Raw genomic sequence first — 15,384 nt, 5'->3', positions numbered from 1 at the left:
TTCCTATACCCCCAAATCCCAGTATTAAAGGCCAATATCTCAGGATACTCAGGGCTTTCAAAGTGATGCTCCAAGGACTCAGTTCTTCATCGTGGTTTAAAGCTCCTATTTCACAGATTTATAGATGCTGAAGTCGGAAGGGACCACAGTGATTATCTAATCTGACCTTGTGCATAACGGAGGCCATGGGGCAGCCCTCAATTACTTCCAGGCTCTGCTGAAGCCTTCCAGACCCTTCCTCCACACCGCTGTCGAGACACAGCCTCTCCTCTCCATCCACACAGCTCAACTCGGCATCGCCTCACGTCTCACCGCAACATCCTTTCTTCCGCCCCGGACGCAAGCAGTCCTCCCTGGCACATGTCCATTCAGATTGCTGCTGCAAAGATCATCCGCCGTTCCCACCTCACCCCCGGGACCCACCTCGCCACCTTTTGGGAAGAGAGAGAGGAACCGGGAGGGAAGCTTGTGGCAGATCGTCTTCCTGGCAGCCCGGTTTGGTTTTCTGGCTGTTGCAGGATTTATGAGTGCTAAGGTAGGTCCTGGGGAGATGGAGCACTAGGAAGTGACAGTCATAGACATGTGAGACGTGTATTCGTGCTTCTTTAGCTTACTGCAGAGACATCACCTCCAGCCTTCAGCTGTTTGAGACCAAATCCTCGACTGGTGCATGTGACTGCTTCAAGATCAAGGGACCGCTGTGAGGTGCAGATCCTGGCGTGGGGGGAGAGCAGTCGTGAATTATTAAATGCCTGCACATGTTCCAAGGCATATAACAGCACGGTACAGTTTGCATCCAGACAAAACCTGTATTTTAAGGCTCTTCATCTTTCTAAAAGAACCCAGCTTGATAAGCTCAAGTCCAGGAGGCTGGTGCCATTGAGCTCCCTCCATAAATAAGGGGAAACTGAGGCAAGGGGCAGGAGGAGTGGGCTGTGCAGGAGAAGCCAGCCCATAAGCAGTCCCAAATACTGCTTTCTGGAGAGCAGCTCCTTGCGTTTTGTGTGCAAGCTGTGCTGTGCCTGAGGGGAGCAGGGACAGGAGGAGGAAGGACGCAAAAACATGACCGACTGCTTTCACTGCTGCTCGTTCAAAATACCCTCTTTCAAAAAGCCTTAGCATTATGACTTTTTTAACCTAATACTAAAACACACAACTGCAAAACCTGTCCTGAGCTGAATTCACAATAGTTACCTTTCTGTTTGTTGCGAGCAGGGTTTAATCCTTCTGGAGTCAAACGGCACAAAGTTGCCAAAAGTTTCTGCACATCTCTGCCTGGCGTTGCCTACTGCTGAGCAGGCAGCCCTGGCCAAAACGAGAGGAAGATACCTGGCAGCAGGTGCTAATGAGACGGTCGCATGTAGCAGGCGAGACCAAACCAGCTCAGCAAGATCAGGCAAAATCCGTGCTCTCATTCGGTGTTCACGGCCGCCGGCCACTGCACTCAGCTGGCTGGGGGCCGCTCGCACACGTCCCTCCTTGCGCGGATATTTGATGGGTTTTAGAATACAAATCTGACCTTGCAAGCCCACCTGTCACAGCAGGGCTTTGGACGCTCCCGTACAGGTGGAAACAGAGCAGTATTAAAGGATATTGCAAGCATCCTTTTCTCTGAGCCAGCACAGCCCAAGCATGGGGCTGGAAGTACTGTGTTTTTTTTTAGCAATGAGTCGGAAAATTCAATGCCCCATCACCTGTACCTCGTCCTGGTTCTGTGTCAGTTGTGCAGGAAGTCCTGGGCAGCTTCAGCCTTCCTAACTGCCGGCGGTCACAAATGCCTTCGAGCAGTGGTGAGGTAGAGCGGATGGGAGGCAGGGGAAAACGGGAGAGAAAGGAAGCAGTAATTCGCAGAGAAATTTTTCATTTAATTAGCTGATTATTTACATCTCGCTATACAAATCAGAGCTAAGTATATCCACCCAAGCCAATATCTATGATTCACAGTTTGTCAAATGGATATTCTGGAAGTGAGAAGTTACAGAAATAAAAGTCACGAAGCATCAGTTGTTTTTTATGCTCATGGACAGCATCTTTTATTACACGTAAATTCAATTTATAACTATCACAAACAGAAAAAATAGCTAAAGCCAAGTTTGCATGGATAGAAAAGTGACTTAGCTTTGCGAACAAAAACTTGCAAGCCTAAGGATGGGTTCTAACGAGGTGTTTTGGTGGGATTCACCTAACCAGCAGTCAACATTCGCAGTGTCTTTGTACGGTCTCTGCTGGGGAAATCTCCATCCTGGCCTAAAGCAGCCAGCCACGATGGCAAAGCACACCTTAACGCTGCTGTTTCCCCTCTGCTGACCGTGAGAGGAGGCTCAGAAACCAGCTCAGATAAAGCCTATGGCAGAATAAATTTAGGTGAGGCGAACCCTACTTGCTGATGCTCTTTGAAGCCAAATTCATAGACAAGTCCCTAATCATTTTGAGAATTTCTGGTGAGATGCCTGGCATGATCCGCGAGCCCTTCCTCACAGGATGCTGAGCTCCTGCGGCGCTACCCGACAAGGATAAAAGCTGCAAAACCCTCCCCACGCACCCTTTTAGAAGTCGTGCTGCAGAATCTGAGGCTGAACGGCCAAAAAGAAATGGCTTTGCTGTAACGTGGGCTACGTCCTGTGCCCCACCATGAGACAGGAGCCCGCTGCCATGCCAGGTTCCCTGAGGGGATAACTCAACCCTCTGATGTGTTATGTGGAGTTTCGCAGGTGCATTTGCCACGGCTGGGAGGACACACACGTGAGTTAATTTGCAGAAGTAGGAAGCACGTGTCCAGACGTTTCTTTAGCATGTCAAGAAAAGGCAAGGGTTTGGGCAGGCTGCTGGGTGTCAAGCAGACCCCCATCCCCGAATGTCTCAGGCGGTGTGCCCAGCAGGAGCAGCTCCTGCGTTGGCTCTCTCCTCTGAAGATGCACCAGGCAGGAGGGCTACACCGCGCATCTTTGGTTCTCTGGAGCATACCTACAGAGGCAACGAACTAGCAGCCATAAAGGTGGCTGTTTAACTGACTCGATTGTTTATAAATTTAATAAACAAATGTAAATACCAGTAGGTATCTGGAACCTAGTGTTTCGCGTTTTATCTGAGGCAGCACAATGAACGGAGAGCAATATTCAAGCACCAAAAGTTAGCAGACTAGGGACAAAAATATACTGGTTGCTAGGAGATGGCATTTAATCTAGAACTTTAGGCACTAAATAAAAACAAAGTTATAAGAAGAAACACTGTTTAGGACAGAAATCAGCACTAAGCAAGTGGTTGTTTGTGACAGGAACCGAAGCTGCCGCGGCGGCTGTTGAGCAAGGCCGGGGTGAACGGGAAGGTTATCGGCCGTGGAAACAAAACCCATGCCAGTGAGAGGCACTGTGGGCAAAAATTGGACCTTGCCTGGGCTGCTGGGAGGTGGGCCCCTAAGGTAGATAAGGCTTGTGCTTCCAAATATCCCCTGTCTGCGACGGAAGCACCACCAGAACCCGAAAGGTTGTGAATCTCAGCTCGCTCCCTCCAGTCGTGAGACTTACAGCACAGCAAAAGTGACCTGCTTGTGAAGCCGAACCCTGAGTCCATCCGCCTTTCTCCATGGAGATCCCTCATTTCTTAATAGAATTAAAAATTATATATATATATGTTTTTATTATTTTTTTTAAGAGGGGTGCACCCCTAGCCTAGTCCAGCTCATGGTAAGCAGCTACATCTTGTGAGGACTTGGAGGCAACCCTCTTCTGGTTCTTGTATGAAAGAAATTTACAGGCAGGTCTGAGAAACAACGTTCCTTCAGCACCATGACAGGGTAATTTCCATCTCAGAGGTCCCCTTGACCAAGGGTGGTAAGCACTTCTATAATATTTGGTCACGGTGATTGCATTAATTAGTAGGACCAAACTGCAGGGGTCTCAAGGGCCACATGGAAATTCAGACCTTTCATAACTTCAATATTACCCAAAATCCTGAATGCTGGAGCACAAGCTGTTTGGACTTGCTTAGGATAGCGCTTGTTGGATTGATTAATAATTTTCTCTGGGCAGCAGCCAAAGATCAGAGTCCATGCTGACGCCAGCAATCTGCCAGAGGGCTTGGGTATTATCAACAGTTGATATGGTCAGGCTTGAATAACCACTAGCGGAGTGGATATGAAGTTCCCTCTAGGAAGATCCATCGGACCATCTTCTCTGCTGTACCAGTGTGTCTTCTGAAGGTCAACAGCTGCTGTCTATGGCCTCAGCAGACCTGTAGGTGCTCTCAGGCAGGCAGGGACATGGGTCCTACATTACATTAACGACGCTGGCAGCATCTGGCATCTCCTCTGTGTTCAGTCTGGCTAGCACACCTGGATCTCACACCTGGATCTGCACACTCTCCACAGTGATGGAGATGTGGATCAGGATCATCACTCGATCCCTCTGACCGATCCCAGTGGCTGGGCGGGGGGACAGCAGGGAGGGCTGGCTGGATTCTGGTCATGACGTGTGGTTTAGAGCCCAGCCACCGCAGGTGCTGACTGCAGCGGTCTTGTTGTGGTCTCTGTAGGTGGCCCCGCGTGAGCACGGGGCTTGGACCAGGAGTCCTCCTCTTCCAGCCTCAGCTGTGCTGTGAAACTGTGACTTTTACACCAGAAACGATACCAAAAAGGGGCTGGAGGGAGTAGGGGCAGAAACAGGCCACTAGCCTCAAAGGCCTCAAAGGCCTCAAAGGCCTCAAAGGCCAACAGATACCCAACTGGGTGTCCAAAGGGAATGACTTAAACTGCCTTTGCCTCTGCCAACAGCTCTGCCTGTGACCTCCACCCCTGCCACCTCAGGTGGGAAGCGCTGGCGCCCGCACCGTCCCTCTGCCCACCCCGTGGCCGTGCTCACGGCTCCCTCCAGCCCCGCGCGCGCTCTGAACGAGGCTCCGAGGGAAAGGGAAATGTCAAAGACGCATGTGGGAACTGCATAATTTTTCTAGTTTATTTTAGCAGAATGTGATCCTGGGCTTCCAGGGGCCAGCGAGGGGGTTTTGTGTGTTGGGAGGTGATCGCAAATCGGGAGAGGAGCCCAGTGTACCGTTACTGCTCAGCTTTTAGCTATTTGATTTTTAAGTCCTATTCTGATCTAGGGGCAGGCTACAAACCTGTAAGTCAGCATTACATCTCCTAAGAGGCCTGGGAAGAGACTTCTGCTTATTTTCTGGTATCTTGGGCTAAAAATAAAGAACAGCTTGGTAAGATAAGCGCCCTCCAATTCCAGGGACCAGTACGCAGACCACAGCAGTCAGCAGGACCTGCAGCCAGCCGGGGCTCGGGGCTGAGCGGCAGCTTTCAAACGTTAACTGCGATGTTTATCTGCCGTCAGAGGAGCTCATTTCCCGCACGCACGGACTGCGTGCGAGGCAGCCCACTTATCTGGTGGTACAATCGATAGGCAAAGCCTGCTGAAGTTGGGTGCCTTCTGCAAGCTCAATAACGCTGGAGTGAGCGCTGCTTTTCGGCATCAGTTGAAGAAGGAAGTAAAACCACAGGGTACTCGGGGGGGGTCTGATGCCAGGACCGTGTGATTTGTAAGACATAGGAGCCTGTTAGTATTTCCCTTGTTTCTTATCGCTCGTTTTTTAAGATTCAAGGTAGGTGAGATACGCCCTGCTGCAACCGTAATTAAACATACAAGTCTGGAGGAAGGAGGGGAACAGGGAATCGCCAAGTCTGCTCTTCATGGGAGGAGGATTCAGGGGAGCAGTGCAAAGCACTTCTGAGATCAGCTAATGGCAGCGGAGCGGACAGGGGAGATCCTGACCACCCAAGGTTTTCAGAGGTGCTGGCACCCATCCCCGTCTTTCCTACTGAAGTAGAGCTGCAGGAGCCGGATATCCTCACGCTGCCAGGAGGCCTCCCCACCGGGGCCATGCCTGTGAATTCAGGAGCAGCTCCAGGCTCCCCTGCTGCAGTAGCACTGCTCGCCCCATCTCGGGGAGTCTCCCCTTCCCTGGCCGAGCTTAAGGCTTCCTCTCATTTCCCTTGAAGCAGAAGAGGGATGTGCCCAGCAGCAGCAGCCGCTCCGGGTTGTGATCACCACCGACCCACGCAGGTGGGAAGGGGGACTCGCACCTGCTCGCACCGCGGAGGAGCAGGAGCACTTTCATCTCTGCGATTGTGTTTTACCTTTTGATGCCCTGGATGTTTATTGCTTTATCATGTATTAATTATTGGCATTCTCTAGGCTTCCTTCTATCTTAATCTGATTTAAGACAGACATTTGCATTTGAAAAGTAGCTAGCATGTATAGCAAATCCTTTCCCTTGGTTTCCTATTAATGTGCCCAGCTTTGATGTATTATATTAATGCCATTTGCCAGGGGTGAAATTAGCACACCACCTAGGGAGATCCACTTCCTTGGCGAACCTACTGCTTTTACCCACAGGCAAAGCATCTGCCTGCCCTGGTGCTAGCACCGGATCCTGACGGCAGCAGCGCGGACACGCAGCCGCTCCTCTCCCCATCACCTCTGCACCGGCCACGTCCATCCCGCAGCACGGGGAGCTCCGTGCACACCCCAGCCTGCCGACCTGGGGCCGGGTGGGCCCACAGGCTGAGGATCAGAGAGGTCTGTGGCCGTGGGACAGCGAGAGCTGAGCACGATGAGGTGCACCATGCTGGTGATGGAGGGCTGGGCAGGGGAGGTTGTGGAGGGGCGCAGAGGGCTGCGCGGTCAGAGGGCTAGGCGAGACGTGGGGTTTGCCTAGTGGTCTTCTTGAGGGTGTACGCGCAGCGGCTGACATGCATGTGGACTTCTCACAGCCTCAAAATGATCTGTCTAACCTTCCTGTCGCACTGTCGTGGTCAGTTTGGGAACAGAACAAACCATTCCTCTGGTTAGCTCAGTACCACCATTACTCCCTCCAACTTTTTTTTTTTTTTTTTTGGCTTGCACTGCATAGCTTGCATAATTTAGGTCTTTTGTGAAGTTTCCCTGAGCCTGATTGATCTGTTTAAATTGGAGCAAAGGGCCTATGGGGGTCACGGGAGCAACTGGCTGATGTTGACTTAGCTGAAAGGACTAGTGGTGGGCATGGGACTGGCTGACCAAAGGTGTGCTCGGAGCTGCTGACCTCAGCGAAACCGAGCTTAGGCGACCAGCCCCAACCCACCTCAGGTGTTTACCGCAGCTGGGTGGCTTTGCAGCCTGGATCAGATCCCAGGACCAGTGAGGCTGCAATGTCCCTGCGTGGCACTGCCCGGGAGGTGACAGCCTTTGTAAGGAGCTGTGCTGGGGCTGGAGACGTGGCCCTCCCAAAACAGCACTCTGATCCCAGCCTCGGTTGAGTCTGGGCAGCTCGAAGTGAGCTTGCTTCCCCTTAAATGCCCGTGTGGAGTTTTGTAGCAGGCTGAGCTGGTTTTAACAGCATTTAAGTTAAAATGATTACAACTTCAGCCCATGGACAAGAGTTCGAGCAGTTTCCAGAGTTCATTTACAAAAGGGGTTGGAAAAGTTATTCCAAGTTAACAGCCTACATTACAGTAGCAGTTATTTGAACAGGTGGGGACTGGGGGAAGTAGGGACATTAGCCAAATGGTGAATCATAAGCTAATCAGATTGCCACCCATATTTGCACCGAAAGGAGGAAAAAAAAAAAGTGGTGCACGAAAATACCGCACATCGCCAGCTTCAGAACTGACTCAGCAATGGCCCAAACTTTTATCGAGCTTTACTGGGCTGCCTGCTGTGCTCCCACTTGGTATAGTGGGAGCTGTCTCCGGGAGCCACCAGAGAGGCTTGCTGTGCCCCTATGGCCTGTGGCTTGCTTGTGCTCTGTGCTGCCCTCCGCATTTCTGCTCTGCACAAGCGGGGATGAGTCTGGGGCAGCCGCAGCTCCTGCAGCCTCCAGCTCCTGCGCCCAGCAGAGCTGTGCTGGTGCCAGAGAAAGCCTTTGGCCATCAGGGGACAGGCAGGTGATGGAGCCGATCCCTGCCTCTTCCAAAAGCTGGGGGAAGAAGAACCACGCTGGGGCCCAGGGCTGCTCCGCACCACCCACACTCATCCTCCCGGAGTGCAGCTGCCGGAGACCCCCTGGAGCAGTAAATAAATAAATAAACGGAGACTTAAATGGATTAAAAATAAACTAATGACATAAAATAACAACCACATCGCTGGAGCTCCGTTGATGTCAATGGAATTCCTCACGCCTTGCAGCAGCGAGCAGAGAATCAGACCTAAAGTGCTGAGGCTGCTGGCAGCTGCTTGCCTGTTTGTGTGTGCAGTGGAGAAAAGTGCTTGTTTGGTGCTGATTGCAGACTACGGAATAAGAGCAATTTCTCATCCCACCTCCACAGAAGCTATTTAAATAGTTCTACACCCACTTTGAAAGATGCTCAGTTAGAAAGGGAGTAAATCTGGAAGTTGTTACTCCTCGAAGGAAGAAGAACCGACAACCAGGCTCTGCGGCCGGCGGAGCCCCGGGGGCCGGGAAGCCAAAGCGTTAGGCAGAGCCCCGATTTGCAAAGCCGTTGCGAAATACTGGGGACAGGGCTGTGCCAACCTCTCCCCTCCTTGGGGATTCGCTTACACCCACAGGCAAAGAAGGCAGCGTGTGCTGGCTCTTTCCCTCACCAGTGATGGAGATTTAAGCCCCGGCACAGGAGCTCAGCCAGCGGCTGAGGATGAGGGTGATGCACTCAGGATTTAAAAGCCTCTGGTTTTACTAGGTGTTTAATGTCACAGTACATCAGTGCCTGGATGGCTGTCCCTCCACCCCACCCGGAACCCTCACCTCCTTAGGAAAGGGCAGCGATGTTTTTTCTTAAAAATAAACTAATTATAAAACCTAAGGCAGTTTCTCACATTTAAATAGCCTCTGTAGCAACCAATTATTTCCGAGGACACGAGGAACAGCTGTTGCAGTGCTGTAGCTCAAGCAGTTACATCTTGGCTACTTAAACGGATAAGAGCTGATAGTTTTATTCCCATGTGATATTACTAAGACGTGATAAACAACCATAGTGTTAGTATTAATTTGTGGAGCAAAGATCGCTTTCATTTGCTTCAAGCTGAGGAACAATTTTAATGCAGTATTATCATTCCACAAATTACTGTTTGAAAGTGTGCTTTGTCTTTCCCTCCTTTTTCCCCACTTCCTTTTTTTTTTTTTATTTTATTTTATTTGATGAAGCAACACAACCCCGGGCAAAGGCGACGTTAAGGCAGAGCCAGTTCGTAAATCAGCCTTCAATCCCTGCAGACCAGGAACGCTTTCCAAAGGTGAACCTGGTGCCTTGCCTTGGGACCTTCTCAGCTCCCGTTAGAAGGTGGGGAAATACCACATTTGGCCACGGAAAGGTGAATCCGTGGCACGAAGGCTGGCAGTCGGAGCTAGTTAAGCAGCAGGTGACACTGCTTAATGCACACGTGCCTGTCGCCAAGCCCTTCCAAGTATCCTGGCTGCTCTGTGTTTTTACTCTGCGTTTCTTCCTAGGATCACAACACACTCGACAGCGGTGATAAATCAGCTCTCGTGATGTCCTGCTAGCCAGGGAAGTATTACTGACCCCGTTTAGTGAGAAATCCAAGGCCCACAGATGGCCTAAGGGCGTTGATTACCCCAGGTGGGGCTCCCCATGGCTTCACCGAGTCCAAGACAGAGCTCAGCACTTCTTAAGATGGAAAAAAAAAATAATAATAATAAAAAGAAATGGGTTGGACCACTGAGATCTGGGTACTTAAACAAGCCAAAAACCCCACAGAGGGTTGGATTTACCACGAGGTTTAGGTGCCACGTACCTCTCGTGGGACAGTAAGGCACCAAGGAGTAACGCACGTAGATGCTCGGCAGCTTGCAGTGGACAGAAAAGCTCTGTAGCCTCCTCCCCGAAGCATGGGAAGCTTTTCCTACCGAAGGCTCACTGTGGTCCTGCCGAAATTAGACCCCGGGCACGTTCACGATGCTGTGGTGAGCGTAACAGGGGGCTTGAAGCCAGGGCGCTTGCCTGACGTGGCTCCTCTGCCCACGGCTTAGTAAAAGAGCGATGCATTGAGGTGTGAACTGAAATGCAGGGAGTTTCCTTACCGGAGGCTGCTCAAATGACGAAGGTGCTTGCATCGTGCCCAGATGCTCACAAGGACCCAGAACGGAGCTGTTTTTCAGAAGGGGTGTCCCACTCGGCCCAGCCTGGGAGGGTGCTGTCCTGCGAGGCATGAGGGTGATTCCTGGTCTCCTGCTTGGGCAAACACTTCAAAACAAAGGGGCTGGGGACAGGTGACAGCGTGGCAGCATTTTCTCCTATGTTTTATGTAGATTTCAATCCAAGGAGTACATTCTGAGGCCCAGGATTGAGCCCTGTAGGCAAAGGAGATAGAGGAACACCCAACGCCCAGTGGCTCAGTCAAGGACTTTACTCAACAGCGTCAAAATGAAGGTGCACTCAAACGTGTAGAGCAATAAGGACTTTTTCACACAAAAAAAGGTTCTGTGGGCTTCCTGCTCATCCAGAGCAGGGAACTCTGAGTAATTAGATTTTGGAGGCGCTGCAAACCACAGTTGGGCACCACAAGGAAGACCCCAAAAGAGGAGTCCATGCTAATCCACCTCTTTAAATCTGGCCCCGAGCGACTTACACGGGTCGGACAGTTGTTAAGAGGCAAAGCCAGAAATAGAAAACCGATTCCCGCTCCTGGCCTTTCGTTTGAGGGCTTGGACAGGTTCCCAGACAACTGCCAGCCACATGAAGGTACAAATTACTTGGAAGAGTGCAAAAGGGTAATGGACCAGGGTCAAAAGCCACCGCTGGCTTGCAGGCCCTTAGCAGGCAACAGCAGCCACCGTGAACGTGGGGTTCAGCCTTGATGGGGAGTACATGAAACGCTCCTCCTCTCCTCCAGGCTGGGTTTCTCCGTGCCTGCTTGCGCTCCACCTGCCTGACAGCAGAAGCAGGCAGATTTAGTTCCTCCGAGGAAGGCGGGCTCGCATCACCAGAGCACCCTGCCGCCCGGCAGACAGCTCCCCAGCAGCCCTGGTGCCCTCCGCAGAGCCCACAGGGCCTGAGCACTGCCGAAAAATGGGCTGGAGAAGGCTGATTTCGTGCTGTTACCCAGGGAAATGATGAACAGCAGCCAGCAGCCGGCTTCTGAAGGCAGTCTTCAGAGAGAGAATCGATCGCCGGAGCTCCACAGCTCGGGTAGGGGCATGCACCCTCTCCCTCAGTGAGTCTTGCCCAGCACCACGCGACGGCAGCGGCCGTACCGCACGTCGGGCATGGCAGCAGCGATCCGCAGAGGTTCATTTCCCTGCCTCGCAACGTGATGTCATTGCTGCCTGCGTCCGGACCCAGACATTTTAAGGCTTAAGTATTTATTGCTGCTGCTGCGAAGCTGGTAATGGCCTCGGTTCCTCCAGCGTGCCGCAGTCCTGCTGGAAACCCAGCTGCTTTCGCTTCCTTCCCGTGCCTCTCTGTTGCGGCGAGAGGCGTTCTCGTGCCATGGGCTCGCTAGCACCCGATCCTCAAAATCGGCTTGCAGCAGCTACCGTCCTTGGCACAGACAGCAAAGCTCGCAGGCTTCCTCTTCTGTTTGAAACTGGTCCCCAGAGGCTTAATTTGCAGACAGTAATGGGATTCCATCTTCCTGCGCTTGACAGAAGGTGCCTCTGCGAGCAGCCTTGGTTCACCTTTCAAGAAGCTGACCTCTTTTTCTTGAACAGCATCCCAGTTTTGGTATGTGGGCTGTGACAAATGTTTCAGGGAAGGATTACAGGGTTAATTAACACATTAATATTTAATCCCGCTTCCTTGCTTTCACATCCCAGGCCAGAATTTCTGCCCCCGGACCCAAATCTACACCAGCCATAAGTATCACTTTCGACTAGGACCCCGAAATTTCCGCGTTATTACTCTCACTCTTTTCCTCTGCGTGAAACCCCGGCCTCCTTCCTTCAGCCGTCCTCCCTACAGTCAAATTGTTTTGGAAGGGAGTTGTCTTCTCTTGGCGCCAGCCACGAGATCAGACCTCATTTCCCGTCGGTAACGCGTCCTCCTCTGCTAGGCTCTCCTTTGCTGAGGAGGCACGACGTCTTCACACCTGTTATCTTCACATTTCTTCTTCTCAGCTCCACAGAAGCGGAGGGAGATGAGGAGAAGACACGACAGGAGCCCCAGGGGCATGGAAGAGCATGGGGACGGGCATGTTGTTTGTCAGGACAGGGTTTGTGGCCTTCGGCTGGCTTGACCCAACTCTGCTCCGGCACAACAGCAGGAGGGTGGGAGGTGGGATCGCAGCGGAGGAAGGCCCACCCGTTATGGCTTTAACACTGGTACCAGCAGTAGGGCAAGCGTGTTGGCACAGGTTTTTCCATGGGATGGTTCCTTGGCATCTACGGCTTGTGCAACCAGCTTGAAGCCCGCCCCATCCCATTCCACTGCCCTCAATTGCTGAGCTAGGAAGGCCTGACACCCGCACACCGAAACATCTGTGGTGTTGTTGCCCCTCGCAGAGCCGTGTGTGCACAGGTATTGCTGCCACACGTCCTGCTGCTCTCCTGCCACCTCCTGCAGCCCAGCCGTGCCCTTGGGTTCGCCACCCAACCAGCAGCGTGGCTCCCTCCAGCAAACCAGGCTGCTGGTTACGGAGCTAAACGCTGAGGAGCGGGTGAGATCAAGCACAAACACACAGCTGGAGGGATGTTCGGGTGCTCCAGCAGCTCCCTGCAGCAGCACTCGACCACCAGCAGCTGCTCCCTGGCCAGCCCCATGAGGTTTGGGGTGCTTGTTCTGGAGCACTTATTGTAGAATCACAGAATCATTAGGGTTGGAAAAGCCCTCCAAGACCATCTGGTCCAACCATCCCCCTACCACCAATGTCACCCACTAAACCATGTCCCTAAGCACCACGTCCAGCCTTTCCTTGAACACCCCCAGGGACGGTGACTCCACCACCTCCCTGGGCAACACGTCCCAGTGCCTGACTGCTCTTTCTGAGAAGAAATGTCTCCTCATGTCCAACCTAAACCTCCCCTGGCACAACTTGAGGCCATTCCCTCTGGTCCTATCACTGGTTACCTGCGAGAAGAGGCCGACCCCCAGCTCCCCACACCTTCCTTTCAGGTAGTTGCAGAGAGCAATGAGGTCTCCCCTGAGCCTCCTTTATTTTTATTATTTATTTTTATTTTTATTTTTTATTTTTCCCCCATTTTTGAGGTTTAATTTCTTGCTCTTACAAACTCAAAGCATAGCGGCACATAAAAGCACGAGGCCCCGGGCAACCACATCTAGTCGGTGGCATCCACCCTTGCCTGCGTTGGGACAGGATGATCTTCAAGGTCCCTTCCAACCTGAGTTTTTCTACGGTAAGTTTTACGGTTAGAAAGCCCTTTGTCCCGGGGGCTTATCCTACCAGCCATGAGACCCAGCTCGGCGGGTGGCAGGGGGCACAGCCGCCCAGACCATCTCAGAAACAGCAGCCAGGCGTTGGGACGGGTGGTTCCAGCGTGGGGGGGGGCGTTGGCGGAGTCACCGCCCCTGGGGTGAAGGCGCTCGGGGACACGACCCAGCGGTGACAGCGGCGGACACCCCACGGGTCGCCCCCCTACGGGGACACCCCCGGGGGCTCGGCGCGCCCCGGCGCCGCCGCAGCGCCCCCCCCCGCCCCCCCCCCCCCGGCCCGGCGGCTTTATGAATGGGCGCAGCGGAAGCCCCGCCCCCCGGACGTGACGCCCAGCCAATGGGGGCGCGGGGCTGCGTGGCTGGGTGAGGTCAGCGCGGCGGGGCCGGGGCCGGGGCCGGGCCGGGGGCGGCGGCGGCGGCGGCAGCGGGAGGGGGGGGGGAAGGCGGCGGCGGCGGAGCCGGGCGAGGGGGGGGGGGTGCGCGCGGAGGGACGAGGAGGAGGAGAAAGAGCAGGAGGAGCAGGAGGAGGAGCAGGGGGCTGCCGCCGGTCCCCGCCGCCGTTCCGCGGAGGGCAGCTCGGGGCGATGCAGGGCTTCGTCAGGCTGTGAGCGCCCCGCCGCCGGCAGCGGGAGCAGCAGCAGCAGCAGCAGGAGGAGGAGGAGGAGGAGGAGGAGGAGGAGGAAGGGGAGGGAGCGTGGCGGAGCGCAGCGCCGCGAAGGCGGGAGCGGGGCTGCCCCGGTGCCCGCCCCGCGCGGGGGGCCGGCCCCTGAGTGCATGCGGGGCGCCCCGCCGGGCCGCCGCCGGCCCGCTGCCGCCCGCCGCTGAGAGCCCGGCGGCGAGGAGGTCCGGGCGGGCGGTCGCCCACATGCGCGGCCCCAGCCCGCGGCTTGGGGAACGGCGCCGAGCGGAGGAGGCGGGCGAGGGGAGCTGGAAGCGGCCGGCAGCGGCGGCGGCGGCGGCGAGGAGGAGAAGATGGCGGAGCGGCGGAGGAGCTGAGAGCGGCGCCCGGAGAAGTGGGGCCGCCCCCGCAGCCTTCCTCCGCAGCCCCCCGGACCCCCCGGCGGCCACATGCAGGCCAAAAAACGCTACTTGACGCTGCTCTCCGCCGCCACCTGTCTCGCCCTGCTGCTCTACCTCGGAGGCGTGCAGCTGCGGGCAGCCCGCGCCCCGCCGCCCGGCGGCCGGCATGGGGCTCCCCCGCGGCCCGGCAGCGAGCGGCCCTGGCCCCGCTTCCCCGACGCCCTCCGGCCCTTCGCGGACCCGGAGGGGGCCGGGGGGGGCGACGCCGGGGGGGGCGGCGGCGGCGGCGGCGGCCGGGTCTCGCCCCGGCAGCGGCGGGACGGCAGCGCCGGGCTGTACCGCGGGCGGCGGTGCCGCATGGAGTCCTGCTTCGACTTCGCCCTTTGCCAGAAAAACGGCTTCAAGGTCTACGTGTACCCGCAGCAGAAGGGGGAGAAGATCGCCGAGAGCTACCAGAACGTGCTGGCGGCCATCGAGGGCTCCCGCTTCTACACCTCCGACCCCAGCCAGGCGTGTCTCTTCGTCCTCAGCCTGGACACGCTGGACCGGGACCAGCTCTCCCCGCAGTACGTGCACAACCTCCGCTCCAAAGTGCAGAGCCTCCACTTGTGGAACAATGGTAGAAATCACTTGATTTTTAATTTATATTCCGGCACCTGGCCCGACTACACCGAGGACGTGGGCTTCGACATCGGCCAGGCCATGCTGGCCAAAGCCAGCATCAGTACTGAAAACTTCAGACCCAATTTTGATGTTTCTATTCCGCTCTTTTCTAAGGATCATCCTAGGACAGGAGGGGAGAAGGGATTTTTGAGGTTTAACACCATCCCTCCTCTCAGGAAGTACATGTTGGTATTCAAGGGGAAAAGGTACCTGACAGGGATAGGGTCAGACACCAGGAATGCCTTATATCACGTCCATAACGGGGAGGATGTTGTCCTCTTGACCACCTGCAAGCATGGCAAAGACTGGCAAAAGCACAAGGATTCGCGTTGCGATAGAGACAACACCGAATACGAGAA

At 54.6% G+C, this 15,384-nt stretch overlaps 2 protein-coding genes across 4 annotated transcripts in view; one reads left to right on the top strand and one right to left on the bottom strand.

The window, feature by feature from the left end:
- LOC308190516 (uncharacterized protein) overlaps positions 1-14,412 on the bottom strand; it is a gene marked incomplete at its 5' end in the record, with an annotated part of 26,858 nt that extends 12,446 nt beyond the window's left edge. For 2 of the 3 annotated variants that reach the window (XR_013947286.1, XR_013947287.1), the window contains 2 exons: positions 10,036-11,686; positions 13,353-14,412. Coding sequence is in view for 1 of the 3 variants with exons in the window: in XM_080582045.1 (XP_080438171.1) it covers positions 11,628-11,686; positions 13,353-14,412 (1,119 nt within the window). Of the gene's footprint in view, positions 1-8,935; positions 11,687-13,352 lie in introns of those variants that run through there. The other variant, XM_080582045.1, reaches the window with a different exon arrangement.
- The window catches only part of EXT1 (exostosin glycosyltransferase 1), a gene marked incomplete at its 5' end in the record, with an annotated part of 172,961 nt that continues 171,987 nt past the window's right edge, over positions 14,411-15,384 (top strand). Inside the window, one exon of the mRNA XM_080582040.1 lies at positions 14,411-15,384. Within this exon, the coding sequence (XP_080438166.1) occupies positions 14,411-15,384 (974 nt within the window).

Source organism: Anser brachyrhynchus (genome assembly GCF_964034855.1).
Source record: "Anser brachyrhynchus genome assembly, chromosome: 2".
NCBI classification, from domain to species: Eukaryota; Metazoa; Chordata; class Aves; order Anseriformes; family Anatidae; genus Anser; species Anser brachyrhynchus.
This window is presented reverse-complemented; position numbering and strand designations above follow the sequence as displayed.